The sequence below is a fragment of the Rhea americana genome, unplaced genomic scaffold (genome assembly GCF_003343005.1).
Source record: "Rhea americana isolate MKP2758 unplaced genomic scaffold, rheAme1 scaffold_244, whole genome shotgun sequence".
Classification (NCBI taxonomy): domain Eukaryota; kingdom Metazoa; phylum Chordata; class Aves; order Rheiformes; family Rheidae; genus Rhea; species Rhea americana.
The window spans coordinates 23,310-45,050 of record NW_028186362.1 but is presented as its reverse complement, the minus strand read 5'-3'; the positions used below and the strand labels follow the sequence as shown (position 1 = coordinate 45,050).

Sequence of the window (21,741 nt, the reverse complement as noted above, 5' to 3'; positions counted from 1 at the left end):
AGATACTTGAGCCACGTGTCAGCAATGTCCCAAGTCTGGGATGCAGGAACTTCCAGTGCTACTTATGAAAAAGCATTATGGACACCCCTAAAAAGCAGAAGCAGACAGCTGCCTAGATTTTGCATTTTAAAGGTCATACCATCTCCAAATGCAGACTGAATCATTAGTACTCCCTTGCCTTTAAAAAAAAAGGAAGTGTAGAAATCAAGGTTTTATCTTCATTTTTCTTCTATATTARTACAAAGTCATGCCTAATTTGGACCTCAGGCAGCTCATGCTCTTTTAAAAATGTTGTTCCTCACTTCCAGATGGCCCCACAAAGTCAGCAGTAGGGACAAACGGAAAATAAAAGCTTCAACCTCTTCCCTTCTGACATTAAATTTGTAGATCCGAACTGCATCAGAAGTTTCAGGTTTGGTTTTCTTTTAAAGTGACCCCCCCAGCAACAAATCTGAAAAAGCAGTAGCAAAATTTTGCCATTTACCAGAAACAGGCTTAAAAAATTTGGAATTGAGAGGACGCAGTTGTCCAAAGTTATCTCCTCGGAGAAAAGGGACGCGTACCCTTCTAATCTGCAAGCTCTGTCTGCCAAGCGGAAGACAACCGTATTTTCTGGTAAATAAAACACAGAGTAATAATCACGTCCTTTCTAGCGTAACTTATTTTGCCTTTAGCGTCCCTCTTTCACAAGATGCAAAAGAACATGCTTCCTTGACTTCAAAAATAATTGTAGTGAAATCTSCTTTGAAGCACTTGTAAATACATCRGTAACACTCAACATCTGTAATCGCTTCCATTCTGGGACGTCGATTTTGAAAAATCTCCGTCTGACTTTGCAGTGAGCTCGAGGGGAACAGATACCTTTCACAGTAAACTAAGGAACCTCCAGAGTGTTCTTTTGATTTGTGAGTTGTTTTGCCTTTTCTGCTATTAGGATGGAAAGGAGACATTTTTACTTTTGAAGAGAAAGTGGCAGCCTGCTCATTTCAGGCTGAATTAAGTACACGCTTTCCTATTTTCTGAGCAAAGGGCCTCTCCCTCTAAAGCAAAAGCTGATGATGCATCTGCCCTCAGGCAYGTATTTTCTAAGGCAAGGTGACTGCTTCTATTGCAAGTTATTTAGTAGCACTTACTCATTTCAGACAAAATGCTCCCTTTCTTTCTTGGTGCGGAGTATCTATGTTACATGCTTTATTAACAACACTCTGGATTGCATGGGTATCAAAAGATGAGAACTGACACACAAGGTCTACTCTAAGGCTAAAATGATYTTGATTAGAAAGGGTTTTATTTTGAAAGGCGGGGGGTGGTTTAGTTCCTTTTTACCAGTACATTTAAATCTCACCCGAGCTCCCAGTCAGACCTCTCATATCAAGGCACTGTGTGCATCAAGTTTTTGGTTTGAAGCTGGTTTTTGAAGARGCTTTATATTTCAACCTTTCCCACTCCATCATTTTTGCATAATCAATCTTAAAAGTACGTATTTTCTTTTGTTGCCCGTCACCCTGAGAAACAAATTGGGCCTTCCTGAAACATGATTCCTAACTAGAATTGAAAAAAATTCATGTGAAAACCTAACTTAAAACCACCTCAAGTTCTCTTTTTGAGAAACAGTGAGAATTTGATGATTTTCCTGACAGCACCAGGACAGATTTGTTTCCRTGGGAAACTTGCTTCTAAAGGAAGCTAGGTCAGTTGCCTGTGCAACTAGGGTAATAGTTCATGAGTCAAATTTCAACAGTTTTCCAGTCCTCCTGATTCAGCCTTAGGTGAAGGTCTCCATAAGTGGTAGGGGTGAGTAGGATAAGATTGAACAAAATAGCTGCTGCCTTAAGCAGCAATAATAGGGTATGTGATTTATTTATATACTCTTTGAAAAATACCTTGCAGAAACCTAAAAATGGCCTGAATTCRAAGTCACATAAAAATAAATGAAAGCTAAAAGTTCATAGTATCTCTAAAAAACTAAGCCAGCTTTCTGGGGTATCTAAGCAGCAACTGTAAATTTAACTGTAGTTATCCATGTTTGAACACGGTGGCTGACAAATGCAGAACAAAAAGTGACTAATGCAACGATTGCAAAGTACAACACACCACACTTTGGTGTAATATGCCCTTAGTGTTGTATAAGCATATATTTCACAAACAAGTGCATGGAGCACTTTTGTAAAAAGGAGCTAGGTTACACGTATTTTACATAACTCCGTGTCTTGCCTTTCAGGAATCCAGTATGCCACACTACAAGTTGACATACTTCAATCTGAGAGGAAGAGCAGAAATCAGCCGCTATCTGTTTGCCTATTCGGGCAAGAAGTATGAAGACCACAGGATAGAAGCAGCAGACTGGCCCAAACTCAAACCAAGTAAGTAGAACAGACTCCTGAATCRAAAGCTCTCCTTAGAAATGCTGTCTAGACGCAAAGCAAGTGAAGAGGTACTTATACCATATGGTACATATATTTTATGACCAAAAAAGCATTCAAATCTGGGCTTTAATGAAGCGTATGGGAACATTATTGCCAGAATCAAAAGACCCCAAAAGTCATTCCTGAAACTAAGAAATCCAGATCCGAATCTTTGGACAACATAAACTGCATGGTTCCTCACGTTCATCAGTGTCATCCAGCTGGTCTTCTGCTCCTAATAATTCAGTTCAGTTTTTTTGCCTAAAGCTGATCAAATATGTGCTAATCTTCCAGGGTTCTTAGAGGATTTGGTCTCAAAGACCACACTGCAGCCATCAGCCCAATTTTAGAAAGCCAAATGGAAAGAAACTGTCAAGGAGGACACTCCTTTGCAACTAGAAACTGGTTCAAAGAGGGAAAGTGGTGAGAGTAAATGAAATAAATCAGTTGCTTTAGTAAGGAGGAAAAAAAAAGTAAAGGAAAGAAAAAGACAAGACTTGAAAGAGATGTTGAAATATAATTGCTCCTAAGAAGAGCACAGCCTTAAGTGTTCCAGGAGTTCTCCAGAAATTACAATACTCCATTTGGTGTTTGTTATTTAAAGCTGGCTCCTTCAAGGTATTAAAGCTATTTGTTATTTCTGCTCATTAAATTAACCACAGTCAAATGAAGACAAGCATGAGCTGGGAGACTAGGGTACATGAAATCTGAGGTATCGGTGTCTTAATTTCCCAGATTTGGCGTGTGTTTTGCTACGCAGGCTGTGACACTTCACATTCTGAAGAAAAGATAACACCTTTGATTTGGGAGGAGGGGGAAGGGCATGGAAACACAAATAATGCAGAATGTGGTTTCCATTAATTAAGTGCTGTTGCTTAGGAGCTCTCATATTATTTCATAAGCCCAGTCAATGGGCTGCCAAGTTTTTGTAGGATGCAGTTGAGCTCRGTTCTTTCCTATAATGTTCTCAGTGGCTCAAATGATGAATAAATCAGCACCATCCTCTCCAAGTGTCAGTACAAGCTTACTGTGGTGCTCAAACCAAGAAGATATTAGCTAACGATCCACAAACACAAGTGTAAATGAAACTGTGGAAACAAAAAGCTTGTCAGTGAGGCATTAGTCACTYTGCAAACTTTTTCTTCATAACAGCTTACACGTGTTGACCATGCAATGTAGCTTTTCTCTCCTGCTACCACTCTCAGGGAAGGAGGAGGCTAAAGAAAAGACCGAGAATTCAGATGACTCAAGGAAGACTTTGCATAGGCCTTCTTCATATTTAACTATGCACATGTTTACATCCTCCCCCCCCCTATATCCTGAAAACAAGTCCACAGAGTATTAGTAACGTGTACTTTTATGTAGAATTCTGCATAATGGTTGAGAAGGACAAATTGAAAAGCCGAAACATAAATAATGATTTAAAGGCTACAGAGGATCAGCTAGCAGGTGACTTCCTCCGCCTCCTTTGTCAAGTAGTAGTCACTCACTCAGGGTATTTCCAGACAAAGTAAACTGCCACAGAGAAAACTGAACAGAAGGCAGCAACAGGTCCTTGACGTGGACGGTCTTGCAGCACCCAACAAGACCAGCGGCCGCTGCCCYGATGTGCCTCGGGTATCTTTGCCCGTCAAGGCTGAAACCAGAACGGGCTGCCTCCTAGCTAGGGACTGAGCGGGTTAGCGTCTCAGACGGCAGAGAGGCGGCACCCACCCCGGGGAGAACAAGCCGGTTGCGTTCTCTGCTACCCTGAGTTTCCAGAAGTCTTCCACAGCTCCCTCCGTGGGGGAGCAGATTGCAGAGGGAACGGAGGAAACGCTGGTCCTCCTGAGGACAGGTTGCCAGATCCACGCCAAAAAGGAGATCAGTTACCGCTCTGCTCGGCGGTACATACAGTAATTGTATGGAATAGAGAGACCTCTCCAACCCACTGGGCGTAGATAGGCACGATCTACCCCACTGAGGCATCACATACACCAGTCATTTGTTTTCAGATCTTCCTTATGGAGCTCTGGAGTATCTTCCCGTTTCGTCCTGGCGAGGTCCCACTTCAATCAGAACAGAAATTAAAGTAGCGGATTGCAGGAATAACCTCATTCTGGCGGAAACGAGAGGGCGCTAAGTGTTTAGCTGCTGTAAGGAGAACTAAGCTAAATTTGATGCAAAAAAAGTCATTTCGCATAGCTCTTTCAAATCATGGTGAGGTTATGAAGCTAAAGGCATTATCTAAACGTAACRGCAGCTAGATGTAATAGCAGTTTGGTACATACCTTTTTTGCAACTCTCAAAAATCATTAAAAGCGGTACTATTGAACTAATTATATAATTGTACATTGAAGTAAAGTTAAGAAATAATATGCGCAGTCAAACTGCTGTGCATATTTCCATGCAGTAAAGTATGTTTGTATTTACCCACCTGACTTTGAAAGAAGATCTAAGTTTGGCCTGYAGACGTCTACAAGTACAGAACACCTGTGCCTCTTTTTGAAAAATGTTAGGTATGATGAATAAAAAAAATACTTAAGGAGGAGAAAACTTTGTTCTCGTGAATATTGACAAGGAAAGTCTCTTCATGATTTTTGACCTAATAAGGGAATAAATCAAAATACAAAGACAGGTTTGTCCAAGAGCATCAGGAATCATTTCTCTGCACAGAGCAGAAGTTTACTTTTATTTTAGGCTAATTCATGAAGCAAAGTTTCAATACAAATACCACTCTCCCACCCAAATCATACCATATAAAACAAATACTGTCATTATTCTGAAAAACAGGCTTTGTGACTTCTTAGTTCTCCTGTAGAATTGAAGAGAAACTAGAAAATGTCTTCAATGACATTAACATGGGAAAGGCTATTTAGAAAGCAGACTTCCAGTTTCTGCAAGTTTAATTTTTAAACTGGAAAGAAGTGTAATATTGTTTTTTTTGTTGTTTGTTTTGGCATTTTCAAGTGGCTATTTCCTCCGGACTCTGCCCTCCACAACAAGCTTTATTCTTAACGGTTCTTTTAACTTTTTCAGGCAAATAAGTAACTCCTTGCTCCTGAAATAGTCTCACCCAACTTTGTCTACACCTTCCCTCCCCCTCTTTTTTCTTCTTCTTCTTTTTTTTAAGAGATGTTATATCATAAAAAGTTAAAAACACATGTCACTTGGCTTATATATTCCAAAATGGCAGCTTTCCTTCCCTTCTGTCACCAACAAGATGACCTTTGGTAAATTTTCCAGCTGCTAACTTCAGGCACAAATAGTAGTTTTAATGTAAATAAATTTAAACAAAATAGCATGTAAGTACTAGTTGTGATGAGCTTTAGCACAGAAATTTATAAACTAATCAAGTAGAATATTTACATGATCCTTTAGTCTATACAAAGTCAACAATTGTTAGAAAAGTAAATAAATTTGCTTTTTAYGTAGCAGTTACCTTTTGAACAGATTTAGACTCGAACATACCACCATTTAATCTGTAGTCAATTCAAAATCTACACRCTGTCACATACCAGGCTCAGTCAAGATCTGTACTGTCACATAATAGGCTCTTGACAAAGTATTTTGCATTGACATAAAACACGTTGTAGTACAGAACACATTGCAGTGGTGCACCAAGTCACCACCTCCTTCAGGTATTAGGCTAGCGTGTAGTAAATAATAAAGCTATTGGTTTATGGCTCATACAAGGAATTTGAAGCGACGACAGTTACACAGACTTCACAATCATAGTAAATGATATTTCTATTGCATTAACAGCTGTAAACTTCCCACAAACTGTTTAGGGGATGGAACTGTGCTTATAGAAGGTCCTTAGGGAACCTGAGAGACTCATTATTGCGTTAAAAATTTCTCTGTTATGTCAGAAGTATCTTGAAAGATTTAGTACATGACAATAAAAAGCAGACAAGAATTCCTCAAGGGACTACTCATCCTGTTCCCCAAATGACTTGCTATTACATGGCGCCAGCTAAAATGGTGTATAAATAGCTATCTTTGGGTAAAAAGTAGAGCTTACCAGTCACTCCCCAGGAAAATCTTAGCTGTGATAGCAGCTGCACTAATGCTGGATGCAAGTTAGATCAGAGCACCATTGTGGCCATCCCTCTCCAGAAGATACGGATTCCAGGTGGCTCCACCTCCATTCCAGTTGCTTCCTGGCAGCCTTGTTTCTCTTACAGCCTTACAAGAGTGTTTGAAAACAAAATGAATCTTCTATATATTTAAACTGAAAGGTGCAAAGTATCTATTYGTTTCTCAATTCAATTTAAAAAGGCAAAGGAGAATTACTTTGACAGAGTTACTGTGGTAAGAAACAGATGTAAAATTTCTGCCCATCTCATCTCTGACCAATCCAGCTGCCTTACTAACATATCAACATAAGCTGCTTATTAATTAATTGCATTTCGAAGAACACTCACGTACTTAACTACATACAGGTAGCTTAGTGTCAAGGCTATAAACTATTTCAACACAAGCAAGAGGCAACTGGGAGAAACAAGTCGGCTCAGGAGCATTAGGCACAGGAAACACAAGAACCAGACCTCCTCCACATCCTGGAGCAAAACCGAGATAAGTGAGGATACGTGTGGAGAAGAAAGAAGAGAAACGAGAATAATGATGATGACGAACGGAAAGGGAAGAAAGAATTAAGGGAAGAGGAAAAGGCTGTCTCTTCATGGGGGCTTTTCAGCTGGCCGGGAAGGGAAGAAGAGAGGCGAGAAGCATATCCCAGCACCGAACCCAGATTTCTCCGAGCCAGCAGCCAGCCAACCTGGCTGGCTGTGACAAACCTGAATTCTGTCCACTTTCTTGATGGAGAAACAGCTTCCTTCACCAGGCTGTCCCCAGGAGGACAAGCAAGGAGCTCTTGGTCGAGAAGAAGGCCCAAACCCTTACTTGGAATGAACTGTCACATGCCAGCAAGGGAATGGTATTCCAGCCCTAGGAAACTTCACAGGATGGAGGCAATTTATACAGACACCTTTGCTTTCAATATSCCCCAGATCTCCTTAGTACCAGCACAGACTATAAACATCACAGTTCTGGTCAAACACCAAGAAGAATTAAAATACACATACGAAGGAATTTGTCCAACTCAAACTGGCACAGATACTTCATTGACTCCTTGCTAAAATGAGAAGAAAGCACGTAGATCAATCTGACTGCTTATGCTTACCCTGCCAAGGTGTTCTTGACAGGGAGTGTGAAGTCTGCAAATTTCACTCCAGCAACAATAAAAATAATCAAAAAAAAAAAAAAATCAGGATATTAAAAAACCCAAGGATTTGAAGACTGAAGTTCAGTCTGAAGGCAGCTACTACGAGTTTAGCTATCCAAACAACATGCTTTTTAAAACCCTGTTCTCTTTTAAAGTTGGTCTTCATTCAAAGTCTGGAAATCAACACAAGCATTCATAGTGCCTTTTGCTACAGATGAGAAACAAAACAAGTAGAAAATACACGAGAAAGGTCACGTATCTTGTGCATGCCTGAGAAATGACAGTGTTGCTAAGACGACGACAACAGACTTTTCTGGTTCCCCTTCTTAAAATGTATTTGCTCAAGTGGAAGTTGGAAACTTTGCAAGACAACATTGTTTTGACAAGCATGGGAAGAACATCCATATAGATATACATGTTAATAAACTCACTTGAGCACACAGTGTCCTCCTAATTGATGAAGGTTAAAGAAAAACTAAGTGCATGCACATCCTTCCAGTCTGCATTTTTTTTCTTAGCTATTGACTTATGATTGCACTCTGATTCATGTTGGCTCAAGATTTGCCCCCCCCATCATTCTACTCTAACGAGATCCTGCCCACCTTGTAGTCTTATGTGCTGCCTCTTTTACTTACTCACCTCACGTAGGAACATGTGCAGGAGCTTGCCCATATGGTCAGTTCATGTGGAGTTGCATAAACTATGCCTTTCATAAAAAATGGGTACCAGAAATTTAGCAGTGTTTTAATACAATGATCCTACATTTGGCACATTCATATGTAACAAAATGCTCCTTGAAGTGTGTTGTTGGTTAGTAGAAATAGGGCCAAAAAATACTTGAGGCAGCTTAAAGCAAGCCATGGAAGCCAGGTTCACAGGTAGAGAAGTAGCAGYGTGTAAACTCATTTACAGACAGATCATTTTCTGTTTGCAGTTTGGTGTCTGAGTAGACATCCAGCTGTGTTTYGATCTGTGCTTGAAAAATGAGATACAACCAAGGTGCCTGCAGTGGCCACGGCAAGGCTATTTATCAAACCCTGACCGTATCTCCAGCAACCAGTCAAACTGTGGCCATTCGATGGGAAAGCTCCTTGCCTCCTCCTTTGCAATGAGCTGTATCGCACAAACCCATTCCCCTCTTCTCTGCTGGTTAAAAACAAAGTCTCCAGTTCTCGTAATAAATGCATTTCTGTCCACAGCGTGCAGAGGATCATATATACAATCAATCCCCTGCTGAGAGTATCAGTTGTTTATCAAAATTAGAGCTTTTTTTTTTTTTTTTTTAATTTATTATAATAGAAAAAATATTCCTCTCTCTTTTTTTTAAAATCTTCAGTCTTCAAAAATAAATTTTGGTTTTTTATTCCTCAAAATGCAAAAAAAACAAAAAAAAAAAAAAATCCTTTCAGAACTTTGCCAGTCTGAAAATCCTCATTTCCAATATGAAGGACATTTGCCATAAATATGGGAATCTGCCCCATCTCCATTCTTACCTATTTTCTCCAGCTGTAAAGCAGCCTGAACATCTGCCACATTTTCTGATACGCTGAAATGGCCCAACCTGCACAAAAGAACTTCTGAAAAAACACCAAATTTTTATATACAGCACGAGTTTGTTTTCTTCAAAAGATTCAGAAGTTCAACGTTCATTTAGGGATTAGTAACTCGACAAGCAGTCGGCTTGTCAATGCACAATCATACACAAACACTGTGTCAGCAAGAGAAAAAAGCAAAGTTTACATTCCTGTCATATATTTTTCCTGTTTTTTAAAAGGAAAAAGGCCTCAGAAGAAAGGAAAGAACATCTCCCATCTAGGGGCTCCTATGCTTCAACGAGCTGATTGCTAGCAATGCTGTCAATATCTATGGTGCCGCTTCACAAAAAGGGCCCAAACTTCTCTATAAAACAAATAATTCTTTTTGGACACGAAAGATTTGCAGGAAAACATTCAATTAAGAGAAATTCTTACTTACTAATTTTATACTTGCATGGTGAATTACAAAACGTATCTATTGCATACATGGAGCAATAGCTAGAGTTTGCATACTTTTCATTAAAAAAAAGTTTCTTCTCCAGAAAAGAGTAACTACAACCTAATGAAAACAGGTCAGCATTGAGGGGAAAGCAGTTTATAGCCATTGCTCGCATTTTCAAGGAGCGGGTAGCAATCTCAGAATTCTGCGGGCCAGCAAAAAAAAAAGAGCTCGGAAATAGCCAGATCCCTGAGAAATACAGCGTTACAAATTACTGCTAGCTCTTCCACACCACCACCAAGCTGCCTCTATTGCATCTTCATCCATTTTCCTCTACTGTCAAAAAGACGCCTCTGTCTTTAGCTGTAATCGAAGTTTCCTACAAATTTCCAAACAACAAAAAAAGCTACCAAAAAACCTGTCATTTTCCTTGTAGTGACCRACAAAGCGAAACGTCAGGCAAAGCTGTGGCTTTTAGACTTTCCTCACGTACGTAAATACAGCAGAAAACAACGTGCTCTGTTTCCAGCTTATGCAATTTTTGTTTCCCAACCGGAACCACGATGATTGTGCTCTGGCGGTTATTGCTAAAGAGACTCGCGTAACCTTTTCAGTTTGGYGGTCAGGGATGTGTCTTTCCACCAGCGGACTCTCAACGCCGTAACGCGTGGGCTTGCCAGGGACTTGCTGCTCTCTGGAGAACAAACCTACGGAGTCGTCTCCGTAACCGCTCTGTTACTGTTTCGGTAACAAATAGCATCGTACGCTTTCTCCCTGGGGTGAAGCGGCCACAATTCTTCCCGAGCTCTCTCGCTTCTGCTCGTCATCAGCATTAAAACTTGCACTGGCCTCCCAGCGTGTTRAACTTAGAAAAATTTGGTGTCATTAGTACTGCGCCCATACGCCTAGACAAAATGCACGGAGGAGCCCTAGATACTTTGTGCTGCTGCCAAATTGATTTTGCAGACACGGATTTGACATCTAARTTCTCCTACCTAAAGCGATCTGCATGCTGCACGCTAAACCACAGAGCCACGTGGTAGCGTCCATCAATTACTGTATCACTAGCGAAGTTGTTTTGGTTAACTGCTCACAAACACATTGGGTTTCACCGTTTTCCTTTTTCAGTGTACGTCACCTCCACTCTAGACCTGCGTTGCTGCACCTCAAGTCCTTTGCCTTGTACCGCACTGAGAGCAGCCTCCTGCAGTCTTGCTTCGTGTTTTTCCCAGTTTGAATTTTGCTCCAGGGTGCCAGCCCCATTTGATACCACACCAGCAGCCTTTCCAAAACATAACAAAAGAGCAGCTTAAGTTTTCACCTGTATTATACTATTAAATCGATGGTTTAAAGTAAGATTGATTTCTTATCTCAGCCTCTATTACAGGTATCCATCATGCCTGTTTAGTTCCTCCCCCCCTTGCTGAAGTTTGGAGGCTTTTTCCCATGACCAGCTGAGGTTTTGTGAATGTAAGCCAAGTCCAGTAAATYTGAGTATCTTTTAGCATTTGTGATTCAGTATGAGACCAGTTAACAGTCTCTTGGTCACRTAAGCTTTCACTTCATCTCTGCTGGAGAACTGTCATGTTAAATGTCTTGTTACAGTGTAGCTTCTGAAATACAGATGCTTTTCTGAATCATTTTCTCTGAATTCAAAACAGCTGTCATCTTGCAACATTATTCTGCTTATCTCCCCAACCTTTTTTTTTTTTTTTTTTTTTTTTTATTTTAATCCATATCTATAGCATGCTGTGAAACCAGTAAGTATTATTAACAATACTTTCCCTCCCCAGCATTAAAAGTGCACTGTTACAGACTTGCCTTGTAAGGGGTTAGGATTTAATCTTTTTTTTTTTTTCCTTCTTCTTCCTCCAAGCTATCCCGTTTGGCAAAGTCCCCATTCTGGAAGTAGATGGAGTTACCATTCACCAAAGCCTGGCAATAGCAAGATACCTTGCCAGAGAATCAGGTAACGTGTATTTGACAACTTTCTCACTCTGTTCCGCACCCACCTTTAATGCTCTCTGGCAAAACACATCCAATCCTAGCAAAAAGCAGAAACAGAGTAATGTAAGTCAATAGTAGTGAGCCAACACTGGTATCAGTGCTTTTCTCAGGCACAGATGATTAGTTATCATTTGCACCTGTGCAACTCTTGTTGCACCTGTAGTTTGCTTGCCAGCATTGAGGGCTGACTACAGAAATGCCATGTACTATACCAGATGCTATTAAGGATGCAGCTCTCAAAGAGCTGATCTAAAGAACTTCTGCACCCAGGAACGTGGTGGCATGCGTGTCCTCAGCAGGCTTCTCTAATTCACTGCCAGACAGTTTTGTTTACTTGACTCTGGCCGCTGTAAAAGTCCTCATGAGATCTCAGGCTTTGTCCCCTGCAGTTTCAAGGTCTGAAAGAAAAAAAAAATCCCCCAAACCAACAAAAACTGCGACAGAGCAAGGTGAACAGTTGCACAATACTTGAACAAAAGCTCAGTTCTCTTTGTTCCTGCACATCTCCCGCACGCGCCTTTTCGTGGCTCTTCAGTACTCACTTTTCCCCTTGTTACCAAGGAAAGGTAACGTTCCTGGCCTGGCCAGGGATGGGCAAGAAGTTACTCTAACCAAAATTACGGGCTCAGGGAAGTATTTTCGTTCTGGACTCAGACCTGAAAACTGTTGAGCTCTCATGCTAACCAGAAAGACCATCAGGATGAGGAACCTTTGAAAGTGCTAGAGACTACATAACCCACTGAAACAGATCTAGGTAACAATCCTGCTCTACAGGAGAGATTAGATCAGGCGGTGATGTCACTCTCACGCATACGCATTACATCCTACGAAAGCACTCGACTGGTTAGATAGTGCAATACAAGAGAGTAATGCAAGCGATCACAGAGAGTGGTCAGGGCAGTTAGCTGCATTCAAAAGCACCTGCMAAACTAGTGTGGTTGAGGGTGGACGTGTTTGTAGCATGCTGAATGTCAGCACACCGGAGACGGGCCAAGGCAGTGAGCGCTACCTTACTGTTACTTTTTTTTACATTCAGAGCAAAGAGATGTAACCTGTCTTGAAAAATTTTTCCAAATATTCTCACATCTTCCAGCTGAGCATACTGGGAAAACTAAAGAAAACACTGCATTATTCTTTAGCACAACAGATTTTGAGACAYGCCTGCAATATTGTTTTCCTGCCAATTTCCTCTACACTTGATGCAATCTACTTCTTTCCAGAGAAAAGAATGAAGAGAGTCTGTATGGTAACATGAAGTAGGAAAAAATAGAGAGAGAAAAAAAAAGACTTCTTTCTATCCATCTTATCTCCCTATCCTAGCCCTAACAGAAGGCTGATCTAGAACTGTATTTATTTCATGCTTTTAAGTTTTTTCACTGAAATATTCCCTGATAAATTTAKGTTGCAGTCTGGAAAAAGTATTACTGGTAGGAAGGAGAGAGAGCACAGGGTGTTTTCTTTCTTGTTTATTTTGAGCTATGCCAGAGCAGGCTCCTGACCTGCAATCCTGCATGACACATGGCACAACTGATACAGCTTGCAAGTAGTATACACAGCTGGAGCTAGGATAGCAACTGYACAGGTTTCTATACCATCTATACCATCAGGAAGGTCAAATGCTGTTCTCACTCTGGTGCTAGCAGTGCTGTTAACTATGGCAGAAAAGAGTGTGCATGGAGGGGGAAAAAAATCTTCCAATTCATAGTGAAAGCTTGCTACTCTACCCTTAGGTCTATGTATGTATTATTAACTTTTAATTAAAGAAACAGCATTTCAGGTGCATGTTAGTATGCTGTACTAAAGGTTCTTGGGGAATTTGATGCCAAGAAAGGAGAGGCTCATCTCTTACCTTCAAAAGCATAAACTTTAAGTCAGGGAGATAGCTCAGGAGAGGAACGGTGTAGGCTTTAAGGGAAGTCATGGAGCTTCCAGGCTAATCTTAGGAGTGGAGAGAGGAAAAAATGACCTGAACCCACACAAAAGCAGAAGCACGAATACACAGGATGGGGGGGGAGGGAAGGAGGAATAAAAGTAGAAGTACTGAGGAGACTGCAGGGAAGGCAAAGGGCAAGTAGGGAGRAGAGGAGCTTTGAAAACAAGACCAAGTTAGGCTTAGGTGCCTGCTTACAGTGAAGCAGCAAAGAGCAAACAGGTTCAAGCTGGGGCTGAGTGCTCAGAAGAGAAGGAAAGAGAAACAGACTTTCACAGAAGCACTTGTGGAGATTGCCTTGAGTAAGGCAACAAGACCGCAACAGGGAGAACGACCTTGAAAGCTGGTATGAGGGAAGGTTAACAGAGGAATTGGTGCTGGGTCTTAGTGAACATTCTGGGATGGTAAAGAGCAGAGAGAAGGATTAAAAAAGCAGTAGCCAGGCTGTGAATTTGGGTGACAGAAAAAACCAACGCATTACCACTGCTGGCAGTATGCTGCTGGAAAAGCACATGGATGAGATTGCCTCTGAATGTCAGGATCCAGCAAAAGCGTGTTGTGAGCATCCAAAAAGCCCTGGAGAGCTTGTCTTGGTATGGAGGTGTGCACAAAACCCAGAGCGTAGCTTTGMGGTAGCAAATATTCCTACTGGTGCTGTCTCTAATCTCCCTTTAYACCTTTGCTTCTCCTAGGCCTGGCAGGTCAGACTCCTGTGGAGCAGGCACTAGCTGATGCCATCGTGGACACCATAGACGATTTTATGATGCTGTTCCCTTGGGCAGAGAAAAACCAGGATGTGAGAGTAAGATGATCACTAATTTAAACAAAGATACCACGTAAGCAGYGAGGGCACACCTGAACACCTCCTCTGGAGTGCCAGCCCCATGCTAATCCCCGGGCCTGCCACCTCAGCAAAGCTGYGCTGGAGGAAGTCTGTGGTTTGCCCTGCGGGCCAAACTGGCCAGGGCCTTCGGCTCCCTTCTGCCTCCTGCTTGTTGGGAGTAACGAGGCCATCGTGATCTGCCCCTCACCTGTTCACTTTTAATCAAGGGTGCTGCACGCATCTATGTCAAACTACTGTTCTGAAGGAAAGATGGGACACTTCTATCCCACCACCTTGTCACAAGCAAACAGACTAAGCTAAAATTTTTATTTCTGCTGACTCAGAAGGGGTAGCAGCTCCGTACGATCTTCTTTTTTTTTGCTTGTACATCCTGATCTCTTCACGGCCTTTGATGAGTATTAGTGTTCAATGGCACRAGGAGCTGCTCACAGGTGCTTTCAATTGCTAGAGTAGAGTAAGACTGTACTGGCAAGGGGCAACATAGCGCATCCCTCGCTGTGGCTGTGCTCTTCAGACTCCCCCGCGGCCCTACTTCAGTCCTTCTGCAAATACTAATGCCTGGCCTAACAAGTTCCCGTGGACACTTTAACAYGCAGTCACAGGCAAGTCTTAGACCATTCAGGATTTTTGACATCATTCTGATCTCTCTTACCCTACTAACTCATCAGAGCCCCCAGTGTAAGCGTGCAGTGTAAGCTGTCCAGCAAAGAGAGCGATGGAGTTAACTACAGTATTACAGTTCCACTCAACTCTGACCCAAGGAGATAACAYGGACTTTCTATGAAAGGCCTAGTATAACAACACTTCTAACCATTAAAGGCGAGTATAACCACCCTACATTTATTCAAATATAACATTGCAGTTCAGCTAGGGGATTTTATTACAGAAAACAGACTAAAAATGTTAATTAAAAAAACCTTTATGCCAGTGTGCTCAAATATTTTGGGAGGAATATCTGAAAATACGTTTTGAAGTTTTATTAGTCAAAGATGCTAATTACTTTATCTCCTAGCAACTTTTTTCCGGTTTCCTCACATGAGGAAGGGAGGGGATGTCTAAACACTTTGGAACAGCAGTACTACTGATCATGTAATACTGCAGAGCAGCATTTCTACCACAGTGCCCTGGCAGGCAGGGAACCCCCCGTGGTCCTGGCGGGGTGTGTCGCAGCTGACAGCTAAGCACTTCTTCAAAATGAAGGACCTAGATCGCGTCACTGCTGCTTGATTTAAAAAGGAGGCCTCCACACACCAGCCTTATACGCCTGCACACACAGGTTTGCACGCAAGCGTGCGTTGGGCCACAGAACTAGAAAATCACCATCTCTGAGTTTCCAGCCTTTTCGAAGTCAGCATCCTCTGCTCTCCCTTTCTCCTCGGGGGTCCACTGCCACCACCTTGTGGTCAGAAGACTTCCCCAAATCTGACAAGCCATTGCAGGAACACTATCCCAAAGAGAAAGTTTAACGGTGCATAATGTATCTAGTCAGCAGCAGGGAAAAAAAAAAAAAAAAAAAGCAGCAAGGTGAAGGAAACATGCGGACCTTGCCCATGGCATCTTGGTTTGTGCCACGCACACTCCTTTTTGCTCCACACTCCCCCCCAAAATGCTTACCAGACAGTGGAAAGATACATGAAGTCTTCAAATAGCTCTGCAGAATTACTGATTTTATTCCAGGCTGCAACTTTTGGAAGCATTTAAGTTGCTGTCTCTTCAGTATTTTACCTTTTCTCCTTAACCTGCATTTCAAAGCTTCTGAAATAAGCTTTTTATTATCATATGGTGCTTATTTAACTTAACCTGAAYGTGATTCTTCAAGTTTTGATCAAACAGAAATTAGTGGCAGCTGCACACACTGTGCCACGCAGCTCTGAGTAGACAGTCAAACAGGTGCAGCAGTTTTTGGCATCTCTACTGCTTCCATGTGAGTGAGAGAAAAAAAAAGGAGAAACAGTTTTTCTCCAAAGGAAAGAGCTAAACCTTCATGAGAAGTGTTAAAATTTTCCACCACAGGCAACACCTGGGTGAACCACCACCCCCTCCCCCCAAGACTTCTCTCTCTTCCCTTAATATACAAATACTAGGGCCCTATTGCCTTCAATATGGACCTTAGCATTCAAAATCATTTATGTAAAGTGCCTCAAATCTCATTGCTGAGGAGACAAAAATGGCAAATATATAACCAGCTATCATAAAAGACATGGGACGAATCCGGTCCAGGCTCAAAATCCAAGTTCCATGTCTCATATAAAAAGGGCTGGCAAGGAAAGGCAAGTGGTCCACATCCTTTTTAAGCAATGAACTCCATAACTCTAGGGCTGGACAGTGAAAGGCTTCATTACTACTAACATTTCAGAACTGAACAGCGAAGGTGATCAGAGGACTGTAGATAAACTTACCTACTCTCTTTGGGAGGGAACATCATAAAAGACGGTACAGCAGAACTAAGCTGCATACCCCCRTTTCCAGGGAAAACGGCACCATCTCAGTAACTGATAAAGAAAACACCTTTTAACCCAATCCCCCATTCACCTGAGTCATGTTATTTGCACAGGTGCCAGTAGGCAGCGATAAGAAGATTGCTTACGAGATACAAGGAATTTGAGACACCTCACATTATAAAGCATATCAATATTCAAAAGAGAAAAGCCCTTGTGCTTAGGGCCAAAAAAGAAGGCCAGACTGTTAGAAATACTTTCTTTACAAGCAAGTTCTTCCCAAACCCGTGGCCCACCCGCACCTTGCTGCAGCTGAGAGGCTGTTACTACCGATCAGCGAGCGGCCCAGCTACGTGCATCGTATCGCAGCGTACGCACGAGCCCTCCGGCCTCCCTGAGGTAACACAGAGGGATCAACCGGCTCGAATCACTGCTCACTAAGGCTTAAAAGCTGCGTCTTGTGGGCATAAGATGCATTGCACGGGTAATGACCTCAGCTTTCCTAAGTTTCCTAGTGCCTCTCTGCACCCACCCGAATGACAGTGCAGTTGCCTCTTCATTCTTTGCTTATTTAAGTAATTGCTATGTTTGCTTTACTGATCCTTACTTGGAAGTCAACACGTTTCTTCCTCCACCCGAGAGGAGGGTTCTTCCAGCTCTAAAAATCCGAGTCTCACCAAATGAAYTCGTTGCCATCTTTCCCCACATTTCTTTGTATGGTACATCCTTTTTCTAAGAAAGAAATCCACAAGAATCCCATTTTGATGACTTCTGTGCTTACATGGGAGTGTGTTCTGTTCTTCCCCAGAAACAAGCATTTAATGATATCCTCACCAACAAAGCGCCAGAGTTACTGAAAGACTTGGATACTTTCTTAGGGGATAACAACTGGCTGGTAGGAAAATCCGTAAGTATCCTTTTCGCCTTTTTCTCCCATTCTACTCAGGCTGCTAGTAAAGCAAAATAACTGACTATTGTTGAATTTCTAGATTTCATGTCATCCTACAAAATCTTGCAAAACAACTACCATCACTCTTTTCAATTCGTTATTCTTACCTTTGTAAGACCTTGTTCAAACCTTGTTGTCTCAATTACAAAGCAAAAACTGTTTTTGGTGCCATTGGAAAGGGTATTTACTAAGCCAGTGTAGACATATGTTGACACAAAACACCTTTTGTACTAGTCACTGGAAAAGGAAGTTGCTTAGAACTCGGCTTAGAATCACTCCTCTCATTTTAGGACAATATTAAAAAAAACCAAAGAAATTAAATCCTCTTTTTTTTACCTAAGCTGTTTAGAAATGAAGAAATTTCTCTGCAGCACAAATTCTGCCTGAAAGATCAATGTTTCCATGCAAAGTGTAGCAAGAACTTGATTTAACCCATTTTTAACCATGTTAAGCCTTGCATTGCAATCTTATTACTAGCTCTGTAATTGCCAATTGAAAAAAATATATATATTTTTTAAAGCAACTTAGCACGGAACAGGCCAATTTACCGTCAGTCCCACTTTTTGAGGTTACTAACTTATGTACTGCTTTCCCTCTCTCGTTTCCACCAGGTAACCTGGGCTGATTTCTACTGGGATGTGTGCAGCACAACACTTCTGTCCTGCAAACCTGACTTGGCAGACAACTACCCCAGGCTTTTGGCTCTCAGAGATAGAGTGCAAGCACTACCTGCTATAGCAGCCTGGATCCAGAAAAGACCAAAGACAACTATGTAGACCACTGCTCAGACTGGAAAAAAAAAAAAAAAAATGCATGTTTAGAGTTTAACATCACAATTAAGCGTCATGAATTATTAATTTTAGAATCATTTAAATAAATTTGAGATGGATATGCTATGCTCAAACCAAAATCTACTCTTTGTATGCATTTGAGAGAATCAAAAACAGTGACTTAGCAGAGCAGAGCCTGGGGACTAGCCTAGTACCACCTACATGCCTCTCACTACAAATGAGAGGTTAAAACTAATCAACTTGATTAATGTTTTGTTGAGTCCCAGAAAGGGGGATGAGGGAGAAAGAGGAAATTTTCCTGGACAGATGTAATCTTAACCGTGTTTTTATCTTTGTTGTAGACTTTAAGTGCAGAAGGAAATCAGGAGGAGGTATGGCTGTGAGGCCTAAGGACACAAGGCAAAGGAGGCGATTTTTCAAACCACTTTACTGATACACCCTAAAATATGCAGAAAATAATGCAAGTGCCTGCCTTGTGCCCAGGTAAAATATATTGCCAAGATTGCATTTATAGTAAGTTACTCCCAACCTCTACAGATACAACAGGCTTCTACATTCAGGCCCTGAAAAACAGAAAATAAAAACACTCAGTCAGTGTCCTTCAAGCCTCTCAAGAACCATCTTTGGCCACTTGCAGGCTCTGCTGTGCCATTGCTGAAAATGCAGGTGCCCAGCTGAGCTGCCCCACACCAACACTAGCTCTCTATAAGCACACCAGCTGCAAAAGCATTCAGCTGCTCATTAGCTCTTCTAGGGAGCCAGGGCCCTCAAACAGGGGCTGTGGTGAAAGCCAGGTTTAAAACAAGCAAGCAGTTTGTTCTTCCAGCAGTGGGGAAAACAGATGTGTGGAGCTCCTGACCATGAGGACAGTTGCAGATGCAAGCAGTTTACACAACCTCAAGGGGAGACAAGTGCTTGGAAGATGTGACTAGCAAAGCAGAAAAATCACAACAGTCTCAGGTAACCCTCAGACCAGAAAACAGCCAGTAATGGGAAACCAGCATTGTCCCCAGACACTTGCTTTCCCCCTCTTATCTTTTAAGTATTATTTCATTGAGAGGAATATAGGTAACACCAACCAACCACTGAACAGTTCAGAGACAACCAGGTATTGGCAGACACGAAAGGCCCAATCTTTTGTTCGTTTCAATACGGATTCCCCACTTGCTTTTACAATTTCTTTTGCAGTTAGTTTGTTCTCACTCTTCGCACGTTTTTCTTCTTCAGCTTCCATGCTCCTCTCTTCTTCAGCAGTAGACTTCAGATAGTTGCAAGCCTTTCTGTACCTCTTTCCCAAGCAGAGAGACAAGCGCCTGGTGAAACTGAGTGGTGAGATCTTCCCCAAGGCACAGATAAAGGAGTGAGGGGTGCAATCCCAGCCGAAAGCAGACTACTTAGTTTCGTTACAACTACTCTTTCTTTCCTTAAAGCTCCACTTAGCGGACACTGACCCAAAGCGCGTTGTGCCCGGGAACCAGCTGACTTCACAGCTTTTGCAGCATTCTGGAACTACTTAGGGCACTTGGACAAAAATAAATAAACAACGATTTAACATCTACCCTCATTACCTAGCCTCCACTTCCTTAGTATTCAGGCCCTGGCTAAAATTTAGAGAAGTTTAAAAAAATATTATGCTCTGCTCTGGGGGATTTCCATTTGTATATTTTTACTTTTTCCTTCAGACTAGCTAGATAAAACTGAACTTCTGTTGCAAACATTATTTAATCTCCTTATTGTTCAGACAGAGTGGAATATTAAAATTGGCTTATTTGAATAAGTTTAACTTATTAGTTCCTACACCTCCTTGCAAACCAGGTAACACATTCAAAGAAAAATACAGGGAGGAAAAGGGGAACCTCACTGGGAACCTCACCCCTCCAATACAGACTTGCTACGTAGACTCACCTGATAATACAGATTTCAGGTAAGATACACGTGGTATTTTTATTAAGCCCTGAGCCTGGGAATTTCTAACACTGTACCACTAATAACATCTGCACATTGTGAAAATAGTGTATAAAAAGCAAACAGTATATTTACTTTGCCTATGGGGAAAAGACAGAGTTTACTGAAGATTAATTAGCAGAACAAAAATTGAACTCCTAATTCCTTGTTGAGCGAAAACATCTATTTATTTTCATTACCAATAATTTCCCTGGAGGTAACCAAGCCACCACTGAGCCATTTTTGTTCTTTGATCCTCATATTTCAACCAATACTGCCTACTTTCCCCCTCCTAAGACTCTCAATTAATTTGAGGTATAAATTGTTAGAAAAACAGTAAAAAAATTTTTTTAAAAAAAGCAAGAAACATCAGTGTATGAGCTTAACAGCACCTTACACTAGATTCAGCATGGGCTCTAATGTTGACTCCAGTGGTCTAGAGATGTGATTGCTTTAGAAATAAGTACTGCTCAGTTCACCTGCATTAACCGATCACATGCACCTACCAAACACACACCTCCTGAAACAGCCTCTATGGGAAGTATTTTATTTTGCATTTGAAACAAATAGCTACGAACATGTAAATGCAATGGGTTTAGAGTTGAGTTAGGACCATGCTGAGCTGCAAACAACGATTGCAATAGCTTGAACGCTTGTGTTTGTCTGTTAATCCCCTCTGCTTAGTCCAACAAAATAGGTGGAATTACACAAAAACTCTGGACAAATTGATTCTCATCTTTCTCCCACACACCAGTGCAATGGAGCTAACATTCCCATAAAACAAAACATGTTTTCAACTCTATTTCAGCTACGCATTTTGAAGTACGCAACATTGTCACAGATGATTTCCACTGACAGCCAAGCAAAACTTAGTTACAACTTTGAAAACATTATAAAAATCTTTCACCTTCCATCAGTTTTGTACCTGGGGAAAGCATATGCTTTTTTTTTTTTTTTTTTTTTTTGGGGGGAGGGAGAGAAGGAAGAGAAGGAAGTAGAGACCCATAGCCATAACCAAAGCAAGAACGGACACCTCATAGCACTAACCAAAACAAACACTTCAGACTACCTCATTGACAGACCACTAGCAGTGTCCACAGACAGGCTGAAACACTGAGTAACTACACATTTAAAATCTAGGATCTTTGAAGAAAGAATATTTCATCCACACCACTTCTGCGCACTTGCTCTGAACCCTGGTCCCCTCTCAACTCTTCTTCCACATTTTTCACATAAAACTTTTCATGTTAAGT

General features: G+C 41.5%; 1 protein-coding gene across 1 annotated transcript in view; it reads left to right on the top strand.

The window, feature by feature from the left end:
- HPGDS (hematopoietic prostaglandin D synthase) overlaps positions 1–18,649 on the top strand; it is a 28,937-nt gene extending 10,288 nt beyond the window's left edge. The window contains exons 2-6 of the mRNA XM_085306668.1: positions 2,222–2,363; positions 11,462–11,554; positions 14,215–14,324; positions 17,613–17,711; positions 18,365–18,649. Coding sequence (XP_085162794.1) covers positions 2,231–2,363; positions 11,462–11,554; positions 14,215–14,324; positions 17,613–17,711; positions 18,365–18,529 — 600 coding nt within the window. The 5' untranslated portion in view covers positions 2,222–2,230 and the 3' untranslated portion in view covers positions 18,530–18,649. The remainder of the gene's footprint in view (positions 1–2,221; positions 2,364–11,461; positions 11,555–14,214; positions 14,325–17,612; positions 17,712–18,364) is intronic.
- Positions 18,650–21,741: the final 3,092 nt, after the last annotated feature.